This window comes from Micropterus dolomieu, linkage group LG20 (assembly GCF_021292245.1).
Source record: "Micropterus dolomieu isolate WLL.071019.BEF.003 ecotype Adirondacks linkage group LG20, ASM2129224v1, whole genome shotgun sequence".
NCBI lineage: Eukaryota > Metazoa > Chordata > Actinopteri > Centrarchiformes > Centrarchidae > Micropterus > Micropterus dolomieu.
The window spans coordinates 8299892-8323476 of record NC_060169.1 but is presented as its reverse complement, the minus strand read 5'-3'; the positions used below and the strand labels follow the sequence as shown (position 1 = coordinate 8323476).

The window sequence follows — 23585 nt, the reverse complement described above, 5'->3', positions numbered from 1 at the left end:
GCATATGATGCAGATTTGTCAAAGTGGAAACGGAGGGAGTTTACATTGTATAGCATAGTGACACATCTTAATTTGCATACCAAGTCTGGGCAAGCAGCTGTTGGCCTCATGATTGTGCATGTTTCTGTGTGTGTGTGTGTGTGTGTGTGTGTGTGTGTGTGTGTGTTGAAGTGAGGCGTTCAGGGGAACAAAGCAATCACACCCAAATTAACTCACCAGTGGCTCACGGATCAAGGGGGTACATGTGTTTGATGGTGAAGAGACGCAGTATGTACACACAGTGGATGATTAATTATTGATTAACTAGACCCCATTCAATTACTGTCGTCATTTCCAAATAGGGGCGTTTGTTTTCCTCTACGTGTTGGGATCTGTGGCTGCTCTGATGTTTTTTTTTGTCTCAGTGGAATATATATGGCATTTTACACATTCCCACACATCAAATCCCCCTGCTTAGTGTTTATTTTGAGGACCCAGAGCAGGGATTGTCACTTTTTTTATAAAAACCAAATTACTAGAAAGTAAATTGCTGTAGGGCCAGGAGTGGATGCAAACGAAGACATACCATCATCCCATCCAAAAAATACCCCATGCAAATGCCTTCTACTTGTTTATGCAGGCCCACAGGGAATTTGAGAATGTTGATTTTGGATGTGAAAAGCGAGATAGATGTAGAACTGAGAAAACTGTGCTATTTAGGAGGAAATCTCCTTTGCGTTTGGAAGGGACTTTCAGCGTTTTTAGCCGTCTGATAAAGAGACCATCCCTGGAAGTACAAACACCCCTCCTACTAAAGCATTTGCTGCATCACCACATGGCATCCAGGAGTCCCATGGATGTATCAGATGGGTCTTCTCGCATCACACTTTGTCTCTGCTGCCACAGGAGTGTTTAGGGAGTGTGGAGACATAAATACATCTGTGACCCACTCCAAACCCTTTATAGCAGTATTTATGGTCTGTGCTTATTGAGGCGGATAAGCTGAGTTATGCTTTTTTAAATGTTTGTCAGAATGTTAAACTACACACCCTCTGCATTGTAAAGCATGCAGCAGTAATAGAATGAGCTGGCACTAACATCAAAAGCTTGAAGTGACTTTCATGTGTCCCCTCTAGCCCCACCATCAGCATCTTAAACACCTAAAGATTGTTGCAGAAAAATATTTCAGTCGTTCAAGACTCACTGAGGAAAAAGTGATTCATTTTTGGGATTGCCTTGTATTTTTTGTTAATTAATAAAAGCTTATTTATCTCCTGGGCAAAGTATCATAATGCCCTAGAATATGATGGCAGATGCTGTTTGATATTTTTGGAGAATCGGTTTCAGACAAAGACTTTTTTTCTCTTCGGATTATGTCACTGAGTCGGAACACCTCGTCAATTTAATCCTTTATGAGGTTTGAGCTGCACTTAAATCGTGAATGTCTCTGATTATCACAGTGAAAGAGAATGTGTGCAGTTACTGATATACTCCACCAATCTGATACTGTATCTCTGTCAGTATCCCCTCGGCCAGTGATGAGGTGAACAGAGTACACGGTGCATTTTTGTCCTTTGTTCATGAATTTCTTGCATTTTTGTTGTTTATATAATTTGATTGGATGAAAAATTGAGTTTATTATTGTTGCCGACAAGGTACTCGAGAGGAAATGAAGAGAACAAAAAAGCCATGCTTGGTCAGCCCTTCTTTTTCATCCCGCCATTTCTCTCTTCACCTCTCACTTAGTCTTTACTTGAAATGTGTGTCTTTTTTTTCTGACTCAGTTTCCTTTGTTGGCGCATTAAGGAGCTGCTCAGATGTCATGAGCTGTCAGACTTGCTCATCTTTCCAGTCTTATCTTTAAAGAGAGCGAGGGGAACAAGACTGGGGAAAAAAACACCTTAGTTGTCAGCAGTTGCTCTAAGGAACCAACATTTTACTTGAGAACCCATAAAAGTAACTAAAGTGTTCTGTTGTTGCTTACCTTTCCATTTTAATGAAAGGGATCGATGATTTCTCTGTAATCACTTTCATGCACTTCAACCACAAGCCCAGTTATGTGCTGTTTAGTTTATATAGGCATACATTTTCTCATCATGCGACTATTACATGTTCGTATGAAACATGAAAAAGCCTGCCAGTTGTAATTGACAGTCTGCTTTGTGTTTTTCTGAAGGCTGAGGACTATGATGTTATATTGTTCATTCTTGCTGTCTTCATCCTGTGGCAGATAAAAGTAGTGACTCAGTAATGGACCATTAGCATTGTGCTGGATCTGTCTCTCAAGCAGTCATCATTATTGAACCATATTAGACATGGAAACTAGTCCTGGAAAAAAACATTTTCCAAGAGGCCGGCATGGCCTGCTGAATTCCTTGTGAAAAGGGTACCTGTAGTTACAGTGCTGTGGGTGCTTCTGGCAGATATCTAAATTCAGTAGATTTATGCTCTCTTGGTGGAGGTGCATAGTCGGAGCCAGTGAGGTAGGCGCTCTTATCTGTGTACTCAGACCAGATGATGAAAAGGCTACTTGGTATAACTTCACAGCTTCGCTCACTGGGGAACACAGCAAAGGATTATGGAGTTAGCAACAGAAGATAAAAGTTGAAGTTATGAGGCTTTAATCACAACTTTAACACAACTCTAATTATTTTAATTTCAGAAACAGCTTTTACTTCCATTAAATATTAAGATGAATGTTTTGCTATGCATGTCTTTGTCTTGACTGTTTTGCGTATTGGTTTCCCAGATTTATTATGCAGATCTAGAGTAACCTTCCTCGTTAAGCCTTAATGCCAGCCATTCATTACCTCTGGCACAGAGACTAATGACACTATTAATCAGCTATGAATAGAGCTTGGCAGCGGTAGTGGGAGGCTGACACCTCCTTACTGTAACAATTCTAGGCATGCATGTACAAGACAGATTGTCAGAAAGACACCGAAAACTGCCCAGCATGTCAATTACCTACAGATACAAGGTGTCTGAAGATGGAAACTATAACTAATGGTTTTATTTCCCCTCCTTTGCCTATCTCGTAATGCATTTCTTATCAGGCTTTACTGAATCTCTTTGTCTGACCTGACACTGATTTCAAGATTATACTAAAGTTTGGTATTTCCCATTGTATTTACTTCAAACAGGAGAGACATCCAAACTCTTCTCTCAGTTTATTTGTTCTGAGATCCACACTGGGCAAGGGGGTACTGATGGACAAATTTACTCACAGAATTAAGGTAGTGACCAAAGTGTCTGCAAGGCAGTGTGACCTGTTTTCAGTGCCATCTTAAGTAACCTCCTCTGACCTATGAGAGGAACCTGCCACTTTATAGCAGAGCTACAGCCTAAACTGTGTAATTTTTTTCTCTGAACGGTGCACCAAAATAATTCCTCTACTACAGTACAGTATGCCTGTAGCAACAAAGCCAAAGATATGGTTGGGTTTTCTTTTTTATGTGTCTAAAAGCTTCCCCTAACGTCTGTCATGCCTCATTCTTCTCTCAATCAACAAGCGGTGGTTCAACTCCAAACCATGCAAAACTGTCTAACGTGAAACATATTTTGGGACACATGGGATCCTGTCCTACTTGTAGGGTTTAGTATTTCAAACTGTTTTCCCTTCAAAGGGAAGGAAATGGGCTTTAAAGGAAAAACTGGGCATTTGCTGATAACAGCAAAGCCTTTCTATTATTTCCTATTATATGTGTGAGAAGCATTGCTTGAGGTTGTCAAATAGTGCTCCCCTAGTTATTGACATGGCTTAAGCCCTCAAACCTTTCCATGGCTTTTAATACTTCCTAACTAAATATATGTATCACAGTCAGTATGCACATTCATTTCTAAATTGTTAATTTTATTATCTTCCTCTAAATAATGTAAAAAGATTTTTACAGACTGGTTTTCATAGAATGCTAATTGTTTTTGCTGAATTTGCCTCCTGTAATTTTATGCAACCTTAATTTTGAAGGGACAATCACTGATTTTCCATGAAGTTTATTTAATCTCTTTACTTCTGAATTGTACCAATAACTATCTGCCTAATTAATATCGATTCAAATAATCTGTTTAAAAGTTTTGATTCTGTCAGTACTGTCAGGTTGTTCAGTTCTCTTACAGTAGCGGTCCAACAGACACTGAGAAGTCTTTTGTCCATTCTCAGAGCTTTTCATCATGATTTTTCCCTCTCTCTCAACTCATATATACATACAGTATACATGAGCCTCTTGGCAAGCCTTTCTAGATTAGAGACTTTATACTTGAAGGTCTGGATACAGCCTCTTGGGTATCGCTACCTCCTAGGCTCTCTGCAGCCGCTGTCGCACATTTACCAGTCAGATGCCTTTGGTTATAGATGTAAGAGTTATGATTGGTTAGTTAGTTGGGGTTTGGGTCTACTAATCCAAACTTAAGAAGACTGCAGTTACAAATCTCTCTATTTCTTTTCCTGATCTCCCTCTTGTTTCTATTGTCTGTGAACCAATATTAGATTTAGTATTTCTGTCTTTGTTTTAGACCTGTTTATATCTGGTTTAGTTTTTTCTGTATTTATAATGAGTGAACCTTTATCTGCATTGCCAGTGTGAATACGAGTTTTTAACCGTATTTGCTATAATGCCCTCTGTCCCTAGGAATGTTTTCTTTTGTGTGTTCACATTTTAGTAATTCTGGAAGTGCTTCTTCATCAACAAACAGACTTCAAGTTTTTGTTTATCCTGTGAGCCTGCTTATGATTATGTTATGATAACCCCATCACCAGCGTGATGTGAGACACTAGGGTGTTGTGCTGTTTCTGGTGTGTGTGTGTGTGTGTGTGTGTGTGTGTGTGTGTGTGTGTGTGTGTATGTTCTTTATAAATCAGGATAATTGTTCGGCATCTGGTAATTTACACTGAAGTCAGAAAGTGTTAGGAGGATGGTATGTTTTCCTGTTTTTTTGGCTCTACTCCAGCAAACTGAATTTGAAGTGAAACCATGGCTTTGAGGTTGTTGACAGCCAAGTGTAGGAGTCCTAGCCCTTTTTAAATATTGGTTTACTTTTTCCCTCTGATCATACAGACAAGACAAGTAATGTTTTTCTGTTTTTTTAGGGACAACCAGTGGAATGATCTTCACTAGCCACATCAGTTGCCTGACCTCAGTACATTGAGCATGTGTCTTACTTTCTGAAGGCAGAAATCCCCTTGAAAAAGCAAGAAGTGTAGATATTGAGTTCAAATCTCTGTGTTGCAGCTTCGGTCAGACCTCACTTTTTACAACCACATTTTATATATGTTGAATGGATTTTGTTTTTGTTTTACGTTTGTGGCAAATTATGTGAAATTAAAGATTAGATAGTGTGCAATCGTTTAGTTTTAAATCCAAGGTGCTGTAGTGCAGAGCACAAAAGTTGTTACTGGCCAAAGACTGCAGAGTTTACACTGTCTGCACTCACACAGATGTAAACAAACATTCAAACACTGTCACATAAATATAAATCTAATGCTCCTTCAGAGGTTTGTGCAGATGCAGAAAGTGAGTTCTTGATAAACACATGGACCACAACAGTGTGTGCGAGTGTTTATGTACAGAAAAGCATTTGGACCATGTGATTCTTTTGGAAGAAAAAAAACAGCAAATCCTTCATATCACCTCAATCACAAAAGTCACTGAACTCTGGGAAATTGAAATGTAAACAGATATTGAAAGCCAAGTTAGTGGTTACTCCACATGCCATGACAGACCAATATGCCAGCAGCCGCTTTGCATTTTAAAACAATTTCTCTAGTAATAATACACCGTTGGCACACTACATTTGCTGTGTTCCTTCTCTGTATTTCATCTTTGCCCTCTAGTCAATCTCTCTGACCTGCAAACAAATGGAAATGTCAAACAGACATTCTTTCCGTATGATTTTGTTTTTGCCAGGCAAATGGAAAGCAGATCTCACTGACCGCAAATTGCTCCTCCAAAAAAAAGACCAAATGAAATCACAAACATTTCTGTGGCTAGGCTGTGGAATGTGACAGCAAAAGTGTTTTAAAAAAAACATTATCTGGTTTGTTAGTTGAGGAATCTAGACTTCAGAATCCGAAATGGGTTAATCATCAGTTGTTTTACTTTGTCTGAATTAAAACAGTTTAATTCGCTGAAAACATAGATGTATTTCTTGTATGCATTTGAGAGGCTAGAAGGTGGCTTTGTCCCTGCCAAAACAAAGTCTACATCAGTTTTTCAATCGAATGCCGGCCAGTTTTTAGTTGATAAAAATGTCACAAAAAATGCAATCATTTTTAATCACAAATGATTGGCGGGAAGGCCGTCTATGAAAATGTATGACACTATGTTTTGTTCCCACTGCCCTTACATTAGAGAGCTGTGTGTACTGTAGATCTGCATGTGTAGTCCCCCTTGTATTGTGCTTTTATTTGTCAGCTTTGTGAATGTAGTAGAAGTGTTTTATTTCTGTGGTTCCTTGTCACGCCAAAAGTCTTTTTTTTGTTTTACGTTGTTGTTATTTTGTTTTTTCTTCTTTTTTTGTTTCCTTCCTTTCTTTCGTTTCACTGTCATTTCCATTCCCATGCTGCCGCTATCTCCTGCCCCTCCCTGCGTCCCTACACCCATCCCGCCATCCCTCCTTCCTTCCTCCTCCTCCCCTACCCAAAGGCGTAGCCCTGCCCTCTTTCCCTCCCCCCTCACTGACTCCTAACACTACTGACCATGTAACGCCAGGCTCCGGAGGTGTAGGGAGTCCAGCAGGGCCCACCCCCTCTCCCCCCCGAGACGTCGTGGCTTCGCTGGTCTCCACCCGCTTCATCAAGCTGACCTGGCGCCCGCCAGCCGAACCAAATGGAGACGAGTTGACCTACTCCGTTTTCTACAGCCAGGAAGGCACTACCAGGTAGTACACACACTAATCCGTAGTACTGCCAGGAGGGTACTAATATGCACTGCTGGAGTCAGCAGGGTACTAATATACATACATTTCTGTGCATGAGTCTCAGACCACTCTGAAATATCTAATTAAAGCAGTTAAAGCACTTCATATGGTTATCATAGTAGTAAATGTTTATTAATTATAACAAATGTCCTTACTTAAAGGATTACCTTTTGATATTTAAGTATAAACAAAAACATTCAGTTTAAACACTGTAATTTCATCTCTGTGCCAGCAATAGCCGGTTCAGGAAGCATTATGTTTTTTTGGGGAGTTGTACATCCCATTCTCTTGAACACGAAATCTCAGGAACACTTTTGAACACATAGGGAATTTCTAAAGATTTGGCACAAACGTCTGTTTGGACTGATTAGAATATAAGTGACCCCACGTTTTGGCCATAACTCTACTAAAGAATTCTTGACCATGCACAGTTGGTCGGACACTGAAAATATGACCCTTTTGACTCAAACTCCAAAGGTCATTGTGGCCTGAAAATGTATTTTTAAGTATAAGTTAAGAAAGAACTGGGCCATTCCAGTTGTCACACACGTTGACTAAGACAACGCAATCTGTAAACAATAACTAGCACAGTACAGGTTTTCCTAATGGATGTATAAAGAGTTTCACCTACAGCTGACAAAGAGACTATGCAACTTAAAATGCCAGGAGAAGCACCACACTGTGAGTAGCTATACTCTATAAGAATCCATATTTACATAGAAATCAAGTAAATGTGTACCTGTTCAGCCAATACGTCTATGATAATCCTTGATAAATCAATTCAACAATGTTTATTCACTGGAATAAAATACAGTATATGTATAATCAATAAAGTGATAACTTCCATTCACCCAAAAAATACAATTTATACCTAAATGTAATCAATTCCTTCCAAGTGTTCACTACATACAGTATATTATGAGCCTCGACAGACACTGGTTGGCAGAGGCATACAACCGCAGGGCAGTAATTCTAGTTTCAAGTAGTCCTGTGATACATTTTCCCAGCTTCTTGTGAAGAGGATTTACTGTGTATGACTAAGAAGGAAAATTAGGAAGGTGAGAGGATTTTCCGCAATTCCTCTTCAGTGTTTTGGCTACTTTTTATGTTTTCCCTGTGAAATAGCTTGAAGTAATTTTCAGAAGTGGACTTAAATAGAAGTGTTTTACTCTGTGCTAGAGCTTGAGATGCAAATCATACAATACTATGCATGGAGTGTAGAAATACTATCTTACACAAACCAGTTTGATTGTACACACAGGTTTGAATACTAATATGCTCATCTTTAGTCAATTACTTAATGAGTTGACAGACAGAAAATTAATAACTTTATGTCGTTTATCAATCAAATATTAACTGGTTCCAGCTTCTCAAAACTTTTGCTGCTTTTCTCTGTTTTATATCAGGGTTTGAGTTTTGGTCTGATGCTAGGAGAAATTAAGCAAGATGTCACCCTGAGCTCTGTGAACACTTTACAGACTAAATGATTTATCTGTTAATTAAAAAATTTATTGAAAGATTAATCAATAATGACAATAACGTGTCTATCATATGGTAGCAAATTTGCAAACATATATCTATTATCAAGATCTTTCAACTATTACAACTGTGTACCAGGCAAGATGAATATAATCAGTTAATCTTTCAGTTCATTACGTAGCCAACACTTTTTTATAGTACTCTAAACCCTTTAATGATGTCCTCACACACTTAATATGTAACACACTGTTTTTGTCTATCTCTGTGTGCGCGTTCGTGCGTGTGTCCACATCAGGGAGAGAGTAGTGAATACCAGCCGTCCAGGGGAGATGCAGGTCACCATCCAGAACCTCATGCCAGACACCAAATATCGCTTCAGGGTTGTGGCCCACAACAGCAACGGCCAGGGTGAGAGCTCTGCAGCTCTCAAAGTGGCCACCCAGGCTGAAGGTAAAGACAACACGCACACACACACGCACACACACACACGCGCACACACACGCACACACACACAAATGTTAATTTATATGTGCTCAGTAAACAGGACACATAAACATAAAGGCAAACTCTAGCCAGTTGGAAACATGCTCACACTGGCGCACTAAGGCAAACAGGATGTACTCAAAAGGAGCACACAAATGTGCAAATAAACATTCACACAAACAAATATTCACTCACACAGCATACGCTCACTTCAAACAGACATCCCCCCTCTTCCCTCCCCACACACTCACACACGCTCACACACACACACACACACACACACACACACAAACGCACATCGAGAAGGCTGTTTGGTGCTGTGCGTTAAGGCAGACCACCCAACAGCAGACCAGAGAAAGGCAGCGTTTCTTCTTATAAGCCACTTCTTGTTTACTCCCCAACATCTACTATAAGCCCTCTGATTGTGTTGCTTTAAATCATGCCTACCTGAGCCTGAGTAAGGAATGTCTGAAATTAGTATTCCAGATTTTTTTCTGAAACATTTCCCTTATTCAATCAGTACAGAGATGCTGGACAGAAGCACATTAGGATGTTTTGAATGGAGAACACATAAGAATTATTGAGGGTAAAGGGATCTCTTCTTCTTCTTTTGTCGTTTTGTTTGGGTGTGTAAGTCTCCTAATTGGTGCTGCTACAAATCACTCCGTTTCACCTATATTTGAAAGTGCTGGGAAGGGGATTTCCTAGCACATTGTCAGGGTGGATGTCCCTCACCTCTAGACTCAGCTACAGCTCAGTCACTGTCACTATGTAGGTCAGCCGCCGTTTTTCTACCTGTGTCCTTTGTTGGAGGGCGGACAGATCAACACACACACACACTATACCTTAATGCCTGCCAGCAGGCGCCTATCCACCCGTGGGGATAGCAGTGAGAGTGGGCTGTACCTGTGCAGTATGTCTCTGTCGTGTGTGTGCACTTTTAGTGAAAGAACATCTATGAATTGGAGCTTAAACTGTTGACCTCCGTCTGAGTGCCAGACATGAGCACACAACACTGCCTCATATCACCTCTCCTCAGAGACTAGCTTAATACAGACACACACAGACACACACAGACACACACACACACACACACACACACACACACACACACACACACACACACACACACACACACACACACTCACACACACACACTCACACACACACTCTCACACACACACACTCACACTCTCAACCCTTTACCTGTAACATCAGTGTACACTGACAAATGGGAGCCTCTCTCTTCTGTCAAGAACACCTGCAGCTAAAACTTACAAGGCATATACAGTAAAGACATACAGTATAGCTGTCTCTGACAGCCAGCACTTTAATCTCAGTCATTGTTTTATTTTTAATCAAATGTGCCGCAGTACAGAGACAACAAGAAATGTCATTGTCCAGAGTGTGGTGAATACAGGGCAGTCACAAATTATTAGGGCAGTGGTACATATTTTGTCATGTCAGCTCTGTCTTCCAGCACACTGGGTATGAAAAGAAATATTTACTTAGAGGTTAAAGTGCTGACTGTCAGCTTTAATTTAAGTGTGTTTATTTTTGCATCAGATGAACAGTGTAGAAATAGTAACTGTATTTCTCCTTAGTCCCCTATTCTCTGGGGAAAGTTATTGAACATGTCCACATAAAAAATATATTCATGTAAACTTGCCCAATTACTTTCTATCCCCCGAGAATAGGGTAATATGGATAAATATGTTTATGTGTTATGTTCTCCTTTGTTAAGTTTTAATTTAAGCTAAGCTAATTAAGCTAGGTGAAAATAAAAATGAATCAACCAGAAATTAAATAAACATATAAATTGAGTAAAATCTTGATAAACTTTCAGATTAATGTACATTTGAAAAAAGAATTGGTTTAAAGATGATATTAACTCAGCAAATGTTGTTGGAATGCAAGATGCTCATTGATGTTTTTGTTGAGGTTTTGTTTGTCATGGGAATAACAAGAAGATCAACGTGGCTGCCAGCCCAGTCTGGGGGGGACAGATTGGTCTCCACAGAGCTGCTGCAGCCACTGAGCCGTCTTGTGGTCTGAGCTCTTGCTAACACAGGGAAATGTGGCTTTGAAGTAGCCAAGAATGTGTTTTTGGCAGCAATAACTGAACATAGCTAAATAGAGCGCCTTTCTTCCAGATGTAAAGTGTGTCTGGTTTGATTTTCTAATTTCTGCTCCCTGTTTCATTTTCTTCACCAGTCCAAGTGCCAGGCCCTGCTCCTAACCTGCAGGCGGTGTCGAACACGCCATCATCTGTCTCTCTGAGCTGGGACAAACCCCTTACTGGCAACGGAGAGATCCTCACCTACAAGTTGTACTACACAGACAAAAGCGTTGGCAACGAACAGGTAGGACGTAGTCTTCACTCACTCTGTATTCATCTGTTTACAACGTCAAGAGCTCCCCTAATGTAGACAATATGACGTCACTATGGAATCATGATATTTGACCTTTATGACCCAGCACAAAAAAATCTTTATCTTTGATTGCAGACAACCTTTTAAAATAAGATACAAAGTGCTTCACACAGAGCAACTGATTCAAAAACAAAATTAAAAGCTTGACTTAAAAATACTATTATACTATTTTAAGCTAAGCTTATGTACATTTAAAAAAATAATAGATAAGAAACGCCTCACCCATCACATGTGTAATATTTCCTGCATTACTATGTTATCTTGTGTGTTTTCCTTCATTTTATTGAAGACCTATTATTAAATTCACCTGAAATAAATTTTATAGTTGGACAGAAACAGTCAGCTTATGTCATTGTCTCACTACTCACACTGTGCCTTGTAAGAAAAGAAGTACTGTTTGCAGCTGACGCTTGATTTTCAGTGTTCGTTAGATACTGCAAAAAGAATATGACTGCATAGTTTAATGTAAATTGTGATGAGCTAAGGAGTTTCTAATCGTTTGCCAAATGGCTCTTTGTACAGCTTTTTGGCCACACTCTTGATTATACATCCCACACAAAAACACATTGTGCAAAAAAGCAGATATGATTCACAGAGTTGTTCTCTGCAGGTCTAACTCTGTCACAAGAGTGGAATATAGCTGGTTAGATATTGAGGCCCTTGCAGTAGCAGTGTGCGAGCCAGTGAGGCATTAAAAAGCCTTTAATATGATAATGGATGAAACGTCAGCCAGCGCTCTGAGTAATGATGCCTCAGCTCCCTGGAGAAGAGAGCCAGAGATGAGGTGAAAAAGGCGAGAGATGAAGAGAGGGATGTAAAAAAAGAAAGAAGAGGTAAAGGAAATGGACAGCACAAAGATGAAGTTAGAAAGACACAGTGCTGAAAGGACATGAAATATTAAAGGACAGGGGGAAACAGGGACAACATGTCATGGATCTGGTGATGAGGTCACAGGTGATCATCTGACCCGAGTCCAGAGGTTGTGATTGGACCGCTCTGGAGGTGAAATTAGATTTCCATGAAGCTTTTTACTCAAAATGTCACAAGCAAAGAGCTGAATGCAAATTGCTTGAAGTAATTGGACATGTGCCAGCATGCCCAATTTGTCAAGCAAAAAGTCGTAATCACAGAAAGCATAATTTGTGTCTCAGTGGATGAGGACATTTTTTCACAGAATTACAAACAGAAATGTTAGTGTGATGAAATGATGACAGCAGGCATCACATTTTGTAGCTTTGCCATATTTGAGAGATTGCTTGAGTTGTAAATCTTTACAGCATGTTTGAGCCAATATTAAACTTGAATGCTGAAATTTTATGCTAAACAGCAGTAGTATTTCTCCATTCTTCATCATGTTGTTAGTTCTGAGACACTCAAATGAATGTATGTTTTGGCTTCTTTTTCTGGTTATCTTTTCAGTCTTTTTTTCGTAAAAGCCTTATATAATTTGTTCTATTCTAATCTTTACATATTGAATTGTCCGTGACCACATTCACTTATTTTCCAGTTCAGATGAAAAGAAAAACACATTTTGTTATAGATGAAGACGTTTAAATGTACAAGTTATATGGGTATATTAAATACGTTATAGGTATAGGTATTTGTACTCACACAACTCTGATATTTCAAAGAAACTGACTGATTATGTTTCTCTTCTTCTCTCCTTCTCTTTCAGGACGTTGACATAGACAATCAGTCCTACACCATGACAGGGCTGAAGAAAAACACAGAGTACAGTTTCCGTGTGGTGGCCAACAACAAGCACGGTCCAGGTGTCTCCACCGAGGATATTGTTGTTCGCACCCTGTCTGATGGTCAGTTGGTCTGAAATCTTGAAAGACAGGTTTTAGTTTATGACAATCTCCAATTCATTTAACATCACTGTGTGTGTGTGTGTGTGTGTGTAAAATGTTTGTGGATATGTATGTAAAATAGAGAAATCTACAGTAATCTACTAAATCTACTGTAAATATACATCCGTCAAAACAAAGTTTTCATTACAGCTGCAACTAACAATTAGTCAGTCAATTATTTTCTCTATGAATCGTTTGGTCTATAAAATGTCCATGGCAATGATATTAAATTGCTTGTTTTCTCAAATTCCAACACCTAAATTATTCAGTTTACTATCACATAAGGCAAAGAAAAGTAGCAAATACACTGGAACTAGGGAATGTCTGGCATAATTGCTTGAATAATCACTTAAATTATAGCCAATTATATTTTAGATGATCAACTAATCGATTAGTCAGCTAATGGTTTCAGCTCTACAGTAGAATATATTTTTGAGTTTTGTTTTACTCTGAAGAAAATAAAAGACCTGTTTCTTTTGTTTCACAGTACCAAGTGCCCCTCCTCAAAACCTCACTCTGGAAGTCCAGAACTCAAAGGTAAGATGTGTTGCTTTGACTGAACTGTATCTGTAACTGGTCTAGATATTTCATTTTGTCTTAATGGGGACTTAAAAGGGACTTTTACGTTTGTTGCACAGTCTTTCATCAGATGCAACATACAAATGCACCTAAACTGCGTTGTAACTTGACCGTTTGGTACACAGAATAGGTAGTCGCTTCACCAAATCTACAAACACTCTTTCACTTACACACAGAAACACTTGAACAAATACATAGCCTGCAGACCAGAACACCACTGTTTCTCTGTGTGATTAGCTGCAGCAGAGGCCTGTAGCCCCAGCTGGTTAAGAGGGTGTGTGAACCCTCATCGATCCTCTCATCGGCAGGAGACTCGCCTGTCAGAAGGTTTTATCCTTTGTATCCCTCTCCATCTGTACCGTATGTGGAAAAGAAGCCTGCAGCTCAAATGGATAGGAAAAAGTAGTAGCCTGGGAGATATAGGCACACTATAAAATAATGCTTGGGGAGTTGAGATAACTGTCAAAGCATCTGAGGAAGGAGTGATTTGGTGATACACAGATCAAAAGAAGGGTAGACATGTGTTGTATCAGCAGTTTTAAAATTTCCATATTTCAATGTTTATGTAGATTCTGATTCACATTGAGACAAAAAAAGGGGTTTCAACCAAATTAGCTCAGGTAACATAGATGTCTAGATATCGTTTGACCTCTAAATTTCCAAATCAGTGCTTATTGGGATACTATGTATAAAGCTAACCTGGTAACACCCATTTCAACTTGTTGGTTAGCATGTTTTTTAGGTGACAGGAAAAATAGAAAAAATTCACAATAGATTTAAGTGTTTAAAAGTAAGATTTCTTTTTTAATCTAGATTGAATTTCTCTTTTGATAACTGATCGAATTTCTCATAGCCCGGGCGTCAAATCCTGGTGTCTTGCACTCTTTTTTAAGTTTCAGTGTTAAATCAGATTTATTACAGTTAAAAATACTATAGTTGATGCGTGACACTCTGGATTAGATAAGGCTGCTGAGGTGACTGCAGGCTTCACAACAGGCTCCTGATTAAAACAGGAAACGGGCCTTGGCTGCCTATCTCTTCAGCCATTTGATCTTCAAACAGAGAGCTCTAAGCCTGTTTATTGTATATTTCCACCCGAATGATGGATTAAATAAAAGATATTTCTCACTTCTGACATGTGAGACAGCAAGTGCAAACAGAAATCAACAAAGAGAAGGAGATACGTAAAACCTCGGGCTGCGTGCATTGACAACAAAAGCAGCAGCCACCGCTTTTAGCCCTTTGCTGGTCGATGCAGAGCCCAAGTGAGAGAAAACTGTCAAAGCAAACTAGAAAAAAAATAACTGGTAGACAATCCTATCACACACTCCCAGCTTGAGTGAGAACTGGCCACCCATGCCGAGGGATACTCAGCAGAGATTTGTGGAGAGAAAACACTCTCATGCTAATGTTAAGAGTAAAATGAAGAGGAGACACTCTGTGGAAATGACTGAAATTGTAGCAGAATAGTTTTTTGAATGGATAGTGTACATCCAGCTGTCCCTTCCCAATTAAACCCAGACAAACCAATTTCAAACTGTGAAACAAACATCTGGCATGCTTTATTCCTGAACACTGTTGAAGTTAGTCATCTAATTATTTCCTTTGTTGTTATTGTGTTTAATTCTGAATGTAAACAGTCATTAAGTCAATAATTATGGTACAAGTATATTGATACAAAGCATTTATGCAATTAGCTGTTTGATATGCCCAGCCAAATGGAACTGAAGAAAAATCTAATTAACATTCATTTCATATTCAGTCTCCTCTTTGGGCCTTGTCAAGCAGAGCCTCACTTCTTTTACCTGCAAGGCAACCTGAAAATCACTTTTATGTGATCTTATTTTGCACCTTTATTTTCCTTTTGGCATCTGCCATCTCACCTTCCCTTGTGATATTCCAAAAGTCAATTAAACAGGTTTTCATGATTAGGGAGAAGAAGGGAGAAAAGCAACACGCATAACGAGTCGGGACCGATAGTGTAATAAGAAAAATGGAATAATTGAACACACTTAACACAAATTTAATTTGTGCAATTCCCTTGACTCGGCTGGGGAGGAGCGTGTGTGCCCCCAACATGTATTCAGGCTTCTGTACATCAGTGTGACAGTGGGGTAGCGTTAATTAACTCTTCTCCCACGCTGGGCTACCCCCCACCTATTTCTTTAAACACACACACACACACACACACACACACACACACGCGCACAAAAACTCAGATGCATGAATCCCACAACAGGGCTGCGTGGGCCCGCCAGCAGAAAGTCCTGCATTCATCTTTCTGTCTCAGTGTGTCTGCAAGTTTAACCTGACCACACAAACACGTGCATGCCACGCTCATCAGGACACCTCCTTCTATTATTCATGTGTTTATGTCTTTCTAATGCGTCGATCTACACGGCATCACCCATGCTCAGAGGGGTGTTTGTTTTTGCTGGGCCCTCCAATTTTAAACACCACTGTCAGGAGGAAGTGAGAGGCAGGTGAGACTTGGCGAACAAAGAGGAAACCTGCAGAGTTACGGGAACACAAACGCCTATGCCAATGTGTGTGGGAAGGTGTGATGTTACCTGCTAAAGCACGAGGTCACCTTTACAGCTGCAGATGGTCCCGCATGTGGTAAACGCAGGTTTTTGTTTTATCTGCCCTAATTTTTCCCCCCTCAGAGCATCATGCTTCGGTGGCAGCCCCCACCCCTTAACGGGCAGAATGGGGAGATCACCGGCTACAAGATCCGATACCGGAAAGGATCCCGGAGGAGCGAAGCAGCCGAGACCACTGGAGGCACCCAGCTTTACAAGCTCATTGACGGTAATAGACACAGACTCAAGAGTTAATTCACCTATAATAGCCAATGTCAGAATAAACTCTTGATGTGTCATCAGTCTCAGATGTTTACTGTATTGTCACTAATTTTGTGCAAGAGGTGCATTAAGCTTTTTGGTTGACTCAATTTCCAGTTGTCTTCTGAGTCAGTTTCTCCCCAACGATCCCTGCAAGTGGGTGTGGTGCATTTATTACTGTATGTATAGGTGGCGAGGAATTATAGACCCAGTTCAGACCTAGCAAGTTACATCCACTCTAGATCCAGAAGAGATAGACAGCAGTTAACTCTGTGCATTGAAATACATTTTAAATGCATTTCGAGCAGAGGTGAGAAGTTAAATTTACTCGTTTACATACAGTAGCGTTACTTTTTTGAGTAAATTGTACTTGTCTTTTGTACTTGAGTAGTTTTGATGCATCATACTTTAACTCTTAACATGAGTAGTGTAGTAGTAGTAGTACTCTGTTACATTTAGATACATTCATTGTGCTACTTTTATTTTGTTGTGATTTTATGCATTCATGATCTGTTAAGAGGTAGGTGGTCAGTTTTTCCCAAGTAGTGCTTAGTTATCCACCTCCACATGACTCTGTTCAGAGCAGAATAATGGCTGAAGCTACATCATGGTAGTATGGATTTCAAACAGTGCTAGCAGCTAATATTTACAGATGAAAATTTACTTTTGTACTCTAATTAAAGTAGTCATTTTCAGTAAATACTTTTGTACTATAATTAAAGTAGTTATTTTGATGATGATGATCTTGAGTTAACACTTGAGGTCAAATTTGCCTTTGCTACGTATATTTGGTTTTATCTGTCTGTAAGCTTATGCTCCCTGTGATAGACTGTGGCCCTCACCCAGTATAGACTCCTGTAACCCTGCATCAGATCAGCTGGTAAAGATGGAACAGAAAATGCTTATAATCTATTCACCCTATAGCTACGGAAAATGGATATTCTCACTTTTACTGGATGGATATGAAAAAAGACAAGTGACAGAGCAGTGAAATGGAGAGAAAGAGAGAGTGTTGACCAACTCTTATCTGATACTGATGGTTTGGAAGCATTTTCTTTTCTTTAAGCATACTGAAAAGTTCAATGGGCAATCCTAGTAGTGTGAGGACATACTGGTACTACACTACAAACATGGACAAATCCATCTCTGACCTCCTCCAATTGTGTGCCACTATGTCCTCAATATGTCTTGGGTTTTGTTCACACCTGTATTTAGAGCTGTCCACTTGGATCACTGAGGGTGTGTTTTAATGCTAAGTGTGAACAGGGCCATCGAAAAAGTGATAGGACTATGACTGTTTTGTACCCTTGACTCAAAACACAGCTTGTCTACTGCTGCAGTATTATATTCAAATTGTAGGCAGTCTCCAACTCTTCTGTGATACTTTTTTTGTGCTTAGGGACTACAAAATCATGATCTTCCATGTGGATGTTTTAGAGGGATTACTACATTAAAACTTTTATGCTATGATCATTTTATCTCTGCTGGATATATCTTCGATAATGTCAGCTATGTCTGACATGTTGCAATATTTAAAATCTTGATCGGGAGCCGGAAAATGTGTATGGAGTTGCTGTTTGGAGACAGTCTGGCTGTAAATTTGTTTATTTAGTCAACATCTGAATGTTAGGACTAACATGTCTTACTGTACCCTAGCGTTACCCACTCCTACCACCAAGATATGCACAATATCACCAGAGAGACACAGCAATGGTGATTAATATTAGATGTTGTCTCAGCAGCTTTCAAGTGGCCCAGCCTCATGCTGTGTGCTGCATCAAAGAGAATATACACTTAAAAGTAAATTTTTTAGAACTTTCTGGGGGGTGAAACAGAGGGGTGTTTGTTGGTTCAGAAGCGTTTATAAGAAGATGTTGTAGCCTTGGAGGCAGGGATAGTTAGGCAGTCTTCAGAAGCTACCCCCAAGGGTGGCCCAGAATAGTGGATACAGAGGAAAAAAAGACTACAGGATTAGCATGTAGCGTGCAACTGGGACAATATGACAATGATGAAAAATTTTACAGCAAATTAATACAGCTACACATCATTTGTCAGCAGGCGTTCCACTCTTTTCTGAATACCAAAGCCGGCACCCAGTCGTGTAACGGCTCTTTCTGAAGGTGACACAGCTTTAAAATATACAACAAATCCAGACTCCAAAAGTTTTTTTTCTGTTCTTTGTAGTCCCTTAGTGTTAGACTTTTTGTGCTAGCTGATATTACACACACTTAACATTACTTCTTAACGGCAAATACATTTTTACACACCAAAACTTATTAATCTAAGGCAAAAAATAAATCTCAATTACTTCCGTGATATTGACTGGAAAAGAAATGTTATTGCACCACAACCAAGAAACCTTGCCTTGATCTTTCCCAAGGCAGGCTTATAGATTTTCTCCTTAAATTGTGCAGAGACGTATCAGGCATCTGTTTAAGATATTTATGCTTTCAAAATATTTATTGTGTCTGCAACTCTAAACCCCAATTGACCAGCCAAGTGAAGAGTACCAGTAAATTATAAAATAAAATCAGGTTTTAGAAAAAGAGAGGACTTTTAATGAAATAGTTTTAATTGCTTCTTGAGATTCAGTTCAGCCACAGTTCGGTCTAAAAACCCGGGCTTTAAATCTGACCTGTTTGTGTTGCCTGTCCAGCTCTGGAACGTGGGACAGAATACGCCTTCCGGGTGTCGGCCATGACGGTGAACGGCACGGGACCGGCCACCGAGTGGACTGTTGCAGAGACGTTTGAGAGCGACCTGGATGGTAATAGCACCTGCTTTACTGAGTTCATACAGACTAAACCAGAACCAGTCAGGTGGTTTTGAGTTTGTGTTTGTGGACTGCTAAGTGATTCGTCTTTTTCTCTAGTGAGTAAACATTGTCTCACTGGAATTGAAGAACTCTGCTTAAGTACTGCATTTCCCTCACCAGAATCCCGTGTACCAGACCAGCCCAGCTCCCTCCACGTCCGGCCACTGGTCAACAGCATCGTGGTGAGCTGGACGCCGCCAGAGAACCAGGACATCGTGGTGCGCGGTTACACCATCGGCTATGGCATCGGTAGTCCCCATGCTCAGACCATCAAAGTGGACTACAAGCAACGCTACTACACTATTGAGAACCTGGGTAAGAACAAACCACTGTTTTTCATTTTATATTGGTACATGTGTTATCATTTTGTTATCTTCTGTTTGCAGTGCTTCTGGTTTTTATTTTTTTTTACAGAGATAATGATTTGATCACTCAGATATGTGTCACTCAAATTATTGCACTGAAAAAAACAGCTGATTTTGTCACTAATACCACTACCCAGATATTCATGTGGACGAATTAATCCTTTCTCAAAATGTCATCATTTAGGTGATTGTCCTAATTAAAAATATAAATGCGTTATATCTGACACTGAAACTATTCTTTGAAAAAAATTTAAAAAATTGAGTCACCAATGACACAAAACAATAAGAAAGAATTCATCTGTACCTCACAGTGAGTATTTAGAGATTTAATGAGATTTTCTCCACCACACACACTTGAGCTGCTAATTACACAGACTAACCTAATGGGGACACAATAATTAGAGGTAAGTAATGTTCGAATAAAACCAACTTGTTTTTTTGTACTTGCTGTCATTAAAGTAGATGAAACATCAACATAGTCACAAGTTCTACCTTCTGCACAAGATCAGTCCAACCTTTTGAGAAAATTACAGTAATTTCACAAAAGCAGGACACAAAATACATTTCTGTTCTGTTGTATCTATTGCGGGCCGGGGGTCGACCACCCTGGGGCCCTATGCCGCATGTCATCCCCTCTCTCTCTTCTGCCCTTTTCTGTCTCTCAATAAAGACAGAAATGGCCGATTAAAAATAAAAGATCTTAGGAAATGGAGAGATTTTGGTAAGGAATGGTTGCAAAATATCTATATTTGCATAAGTGAGGCCTTCATTACAATCACTGTAAGATGAATGATTGTATTCAAATACTCATTTTGGCTAATATTGCAATTATGAGTCAAGGATCTCGAGAGTTTTGGCTCGATTAGATGGCTGCATCAATTTATCTGTCTCGCTTACTACACTCTATCTTAACCTCTCCCTTTTACTCTCTCTCTCTCAGACCCCAGCTCCCACTATGTGATCACACTGAAGGCCTTCAATAACGTGGGTGAGGGGATTCCTGTGTATGAGAGCGCCATCACCAGACCACAGTCAGGTACGAACTACACGCATCTAAATCGACACATGAATCTGCTCCCTGCTTACTGGAAAACGTTTGATCTCTTTTATGTTAATACACTCCAAAGTAATAGTTGCGTTTATACTTTCCATCTATGGTTCTCTTTAGCTCATACACAACACAAACCATATACAGTATTATGGCAAAAACTTACACTCTGTAGGCTGTAGTCACCAAAAAAAAAAGTCTTCAACTGAGATTTATCTTCGCTCTCTCTAACCTGAGATCATTGTCAGACATAATGTGTCTGGACTCCAAATTACCAGAGATAATAGGTCATCGGGGTGTCTCACTGCTATAATTAACTCTCTTCTTAATGGCCCCCAGTTCCCTTAGAGTCTCTTTTTAATTAAATGTTCAAAACCCTAAAAATTTGCCCTTAAATTGTCCTGATATTAAGATATCCTGGGATAATATTCCCATAGATTCTTAAGTATTTGTGTTAAAAAAACAAACAAATATTGATGGAAAAAATGTTGTGTTCTTAATGTCACTTGTCCTTAAAAATCCTGTATCAGTCTGACTGTATTGTTGCCTGTGATGTTATCTTTCCGTATCTGTGTTTATTACAATAAACAACTGTGTTGCATCAGCCAAAGAATATGGACAATCCAATTTGGCTGCATCAGATCACAACCCTGTTAACAATTAGAAGCAGAACTCGCTTGACAAATGATCTTAAAGTTGCCAGTTAGAATACATGTTAGCTGAGTTCACACAGTTTATGTGACATTGTCAGAAGACAACCAACCCATGCTCCCCCGGCTGTCCCAGAATGTAGGGTGCACCCGCCTCCTCTCCAAGCCACCTTGATCACTCCAGTTTGTCTCTGCCACAGCACTATAGCACCGCCAAGCTCAAAAGAGGTGGGATGCTGGATGACATGAGTCACGTCAACATGCTTCGAGGGGGGGGGTGACAGTCTGAGTGCGCGTACCCACCCGCACACTGTCATACTGTACACTTCTCTCTATGAAGCTCTCTCTTCCTCACACTCACACACACACACATACGCTGCACACAGGCAGACCCCCTGTGGTGGCTTTGGCAACCCTTCGTCAGATCCAAACGTTTCCTCTCAAAGCAGAACCAAAGCCCACCACCATCGTCTGCTGCTGAGTCCTCTGGGGCGCGTTCCGTTCCTGCCAGTTTGTTCAAGTCGGGATTAAAAGACGAGCTGACCTACATACTACTTTTACTTTTCTTTTTTTTTTAACTCTGGAAAAACTTTGTGAACTTAGGCTCAGAGAGTGCTAGGCTGAATATGTTATAATAATATGACGTCAGCGGGAAATAAGGGATTGCACCCCCATCTGTAATAAGGATGTTACGAGAGCAAGTCACCCTCTTTACTGCGTTGTATTCGGTTTGTGAACACTGGAGACTGTATTCTTCTGTGCTGTGTAAAGAAATGCAGCTTGCATGCCACTCCAAAAACCTCAGTGTCTCTCCGCAACCACATGAATGCTTGAATCTTCATCATGCACACACACTCTGACTCAGTCTTGGGAATATAATGAGGGCAGCTCTGAACAAAGAGGTGTCAAATAGAGCGAGGCGGAGAGGAGAGGACCAACAAGTGGTCGAGGAGGAGTGTCATCGCGGGTGACTGACCAAAGCTTTTTTCTTCCATCTCAACTAAACCAAGGGCAGAGAGTATGTCTAGAATGCCATCTTGAAGCGTTTATCCTTCAGTATGTTAGCCAGAGGCTGCTTGTTCAAGCCCCCCCTCTTTCTCTTAAACACAGACACACTCACTGGGCTTTATGAGGTGTGATGGTCAGGCACCTTACACCCAAACAAAAATGAGCACACATACACACTGCCACAGTTACATAAGCAGATAATTAAACAACTAAATACCTTTTATATTACTCAAGTTCTGCACTGCAATTTGTATGCGACCTGTAAAGGTGAATACCACTAAATTTCAAAATTAATTGAATTAACTGATATGACTATATATAGAGTTAGAAATTAGTATTATCAGAGATTGTTAGTCTATTTCTACTGAGGTAGCTTTCCCTTTACTATCTCTATTTGCAGGTTATGTCAAATCAGCAAGCAAGACTATTATTTGTGGATATTTTGTATCAATGTGATTAATTCTGTTGATTTTCCAGGTGTCGTTTTTATTGCATTAGCCTTAAACATTTTTATCTTTGACAGTTTATCTGTTAACAGTTTCTCAATTAAATTTCCCCAAAAAGTTACTATATCAAGACATGCAGTATATTGATATCATGATATAAAACTACACTTACTGCAATAGAAGTTTTATCTGTATTGACATCTATCAATGTTTGGCTATGACTAGAATCAAGATATCAGAACTGGTATATATCTTAATGTAAAAACACAACACATTAATAAACACTGTTTTCTCATTTTCATCAGATGTTATATAGTCACCTAAATGTTAGTAGAGATGTCATACAGGACACCACTATGCTACATTATTTGGTACTAATTTAAACAAACAGGGAAGCACTATATACAACATGGAATAAAATTAAACAACCAAAGTTAGAAACTACATAGGATAAGGTTTGTACTTATTTTAGAACATTATTATGTTCGTATTCTCACAACAGGAGTGATGCACATCAGACTTTATTTATTAATGATTCAAGGACTGTGAAATCTGTGAAAAGCCAACAACGCCTTTGAACAGAAGCAGCACTCGTCACATACACATCCAACTACAGCTATCACTTGTCCGTGACCCTCTTTTTCTTCTCTGCCTGCAGGCTCTCTTACTTAAGCCTCGATATTTTTTTCT

The 23585-nt window shown here is 39.7% G+C and overlaps 1 protein-coding gene across 11 annotated transcripts in view; it reads left to right on the top strand.

The window, feature by feature from the left end:
- neo1a (neogenin 1a) overlaps positions 1 to 23585 on the top strand; it is a 629602-nt gene that overhangs the window by 587848 nt on the left and 18169 nt on the right. For 10 of the 11 annotated variants that reach the window (XR_006822274.1, XR_006822275.1, XR_006822273.1 and 7 more), the window contains exons 8-16: positions 6621 to 6855; positions 8669 to 8823; positions 11071 to 11219; positions 12964 to 13102; positions 13629 to 13678; positions 16387 to 16531; positions 19220 to 19330; positions 19499 to 19693; positions 20684 to 20779. Coding sequence is in view for 6 of the 11 variants with exons in the window: in XM_046033336.1 (XP_045889292.1) it covers positions 6621 to 6855; positions 8669 to 8823; positions 11071 to 11219; positions 12964 to 13102; positions 13629 to 13678; positions 16387 to 16531; positions 19220 to 19330; positions 19499 to 19693; positions 20684 to 20779 (1275 nt within the window). In the remaining 5 variants the exon portion in view is untranslated. The remainder of the gene's footprint in view (positions 1 to 6620; positions 6856 to 8668; positions 8824 to 11070; positions 11220 to 12963; positions 13103 to 13628; positions 13679 to 16386; positions 16532 to 19219; positions 19331 to 19498; positions 19694 to 20683; positions 20780 to 23585) is intronic. The other variant, XR_006822277.1, reaches the window with a different exon arrangement.